We start from the raw sequence: 1,450 nt of genomic DNA on the forward strand, positions 1-1,450 counted from the left end.
GAGATGATCCCTGGCAAGCCAATGTGTGTGGAGAGCTTCTCCCAGTACCCACCCCTTGGTAAGGGAACGACTCTTTGGGGGTCTCCTGCGGAGGAGCATGAAGGCTTTACAGGTGTAGAGCTCACACCAGACGTGCTGAGCCTCTCCCAGTATCCCCCCCCAGTTAGACTGGGAAGGGGGCTTAGGACATTTTGTTACTCCCCCATGTGCTGGGGGTGCAAAACTGATGCATGAACTGCATTAGGGCTGGTGGGGTGGGATGGGCTCTCTGCTGAGCTGGGTTTCCAAAGGCAGGGCTGGGTTTTCCCTCTGGGAGCAACGGGACCTTTCCTTCAGGGTTACTAAACCCTGATGATAGTTTCTGAATACAGAAGCATTTTTCAGCTTCCCCATTTCTGCCCTAAAACACAACTGATCAGGAGAAGAAAGAGGGAAGTTTGCTCAGCACAGGTCACCTTTTAATGCAGGGAAGTGCTGTGCTTTCCTTGGATGATGTTGCACATCTGGAAGCTTTAGCAATGCCAGGAGCTTGCAGAGAGCAGAAGTGATTTAAGTTTAATAAACATTGATTTAAACAGAGAGGAGCATCAGGGCTAGCTTGGTGGTCAGAGCAAGGGTTGAATGGCTCAGGGCTTGTTCCTGCAGGAACCTGCTCCAAGGAGGGGGGTAACACATGGCGCCATGAGTGGTGGGGGTAGATCCCCCCGTCACCCACCCCCCCCGTCACCCACCCAGAAGGGCTCAGCCTCAGGGAAGGCAAAGCAGCCGCGTTCCACTCACGTCCCCTCGCTCTCCATCCCACAGGCCGCTTCGCTGTCCGTGACATGCGACAGACCGTGGCTGTGGGCGTCATCAAGAATGTGGAGAAGAAAAGCGGCGGGGCCGGTAAAGTCACCAAGTCTGCCCAGAAGGCCCAGAAGGCTGGAAAATGAATTGTGGGCTCCCAGTGCATCGCGCAGAAACCATCCCTGACACCAGGACGCTGCCACCGTCTCCCCCGGGCGCATGTGTGCACATCAGCTTGTAAGAGTTTATATGTCAACGACTGGATGCTCACCATTAAGGTCCAGTGGAAATTCTTTAAAAGGAAAAGCATGTTCCAGCGTTTGTGAGGCTTCATGTTAATTTTACCAATAAAACTGGTACAACATCCACAGTGGAAAAAAAAAAAAACCAAACAAAAAAAAAAACAAAAACAAAAACCCCAAAACAAACCAACCAACCCAAAAGGTGTGGAGCTCTGTGTGTGCGTCTGTCATTGAGAGGGGCTGGATTTTGTGGGTTTTGTGTAGTCCCACTTAGAGCCGATGGTGGGAACAGGCACAGGCGGGGCTGGGATGGAAATTTGGAGGAAGGAGGAGAGGTGGGCACCTATATTCAGGGTGTCACCCAGCGCCCAGCCCTTCCCCAGCTCTCACCTCTTGACTGATGCAGGTGTCTGGGCTGATTC

At 52.7% G+C, this 1,450-nt stretch overlaps 1 protein-coding gene across 1 annotated transcript in view; it reads left to right on the forward strand.

The window, feature by feature from the left end:
* The window catches only part of EEF1A2 (eukaryotic translation elongation factor 1 alpha 2), a 13,305-nt gene extending 12,149 nt beyond the window's left edge, over nt 1-1,156 (forward strand). The window contains exons 6-7 of the mRNA XM_009705303.1: nt 1-58; nt 805-1,156. The exon at nt 1-58 is cut by the window's left edge and continues 192 nt beyond it. Of these exons, the coding sequence (XP_009703605.1) occupies nt 1-58; nt 805-932 (186 nt within the window). The 3' untranslated portion in view covers nt 933-1,156. The remainder of the gene's footprint in view (nt 59-804) is intronic.
* Nucleotides 1,157-1,450: the final 294 nt, after the last annotated feature.

The sequence above is a fragment of the Cariama cristata genome, unplaced genomic scaffold (genome assembly GCF_000690535.1).
Source record: "Cariama cristata isolate BGI_N322 unplaced genomic scaffold, ASM69053v1 scaffold24098, whole genome shotgun sequence".
Classification (NCBI taxonomy): Eukaryota; Metazoa; Chordata; class Aves; order Cariamiformes; family Cariamidae; genus Cariama; species Cariama cristata.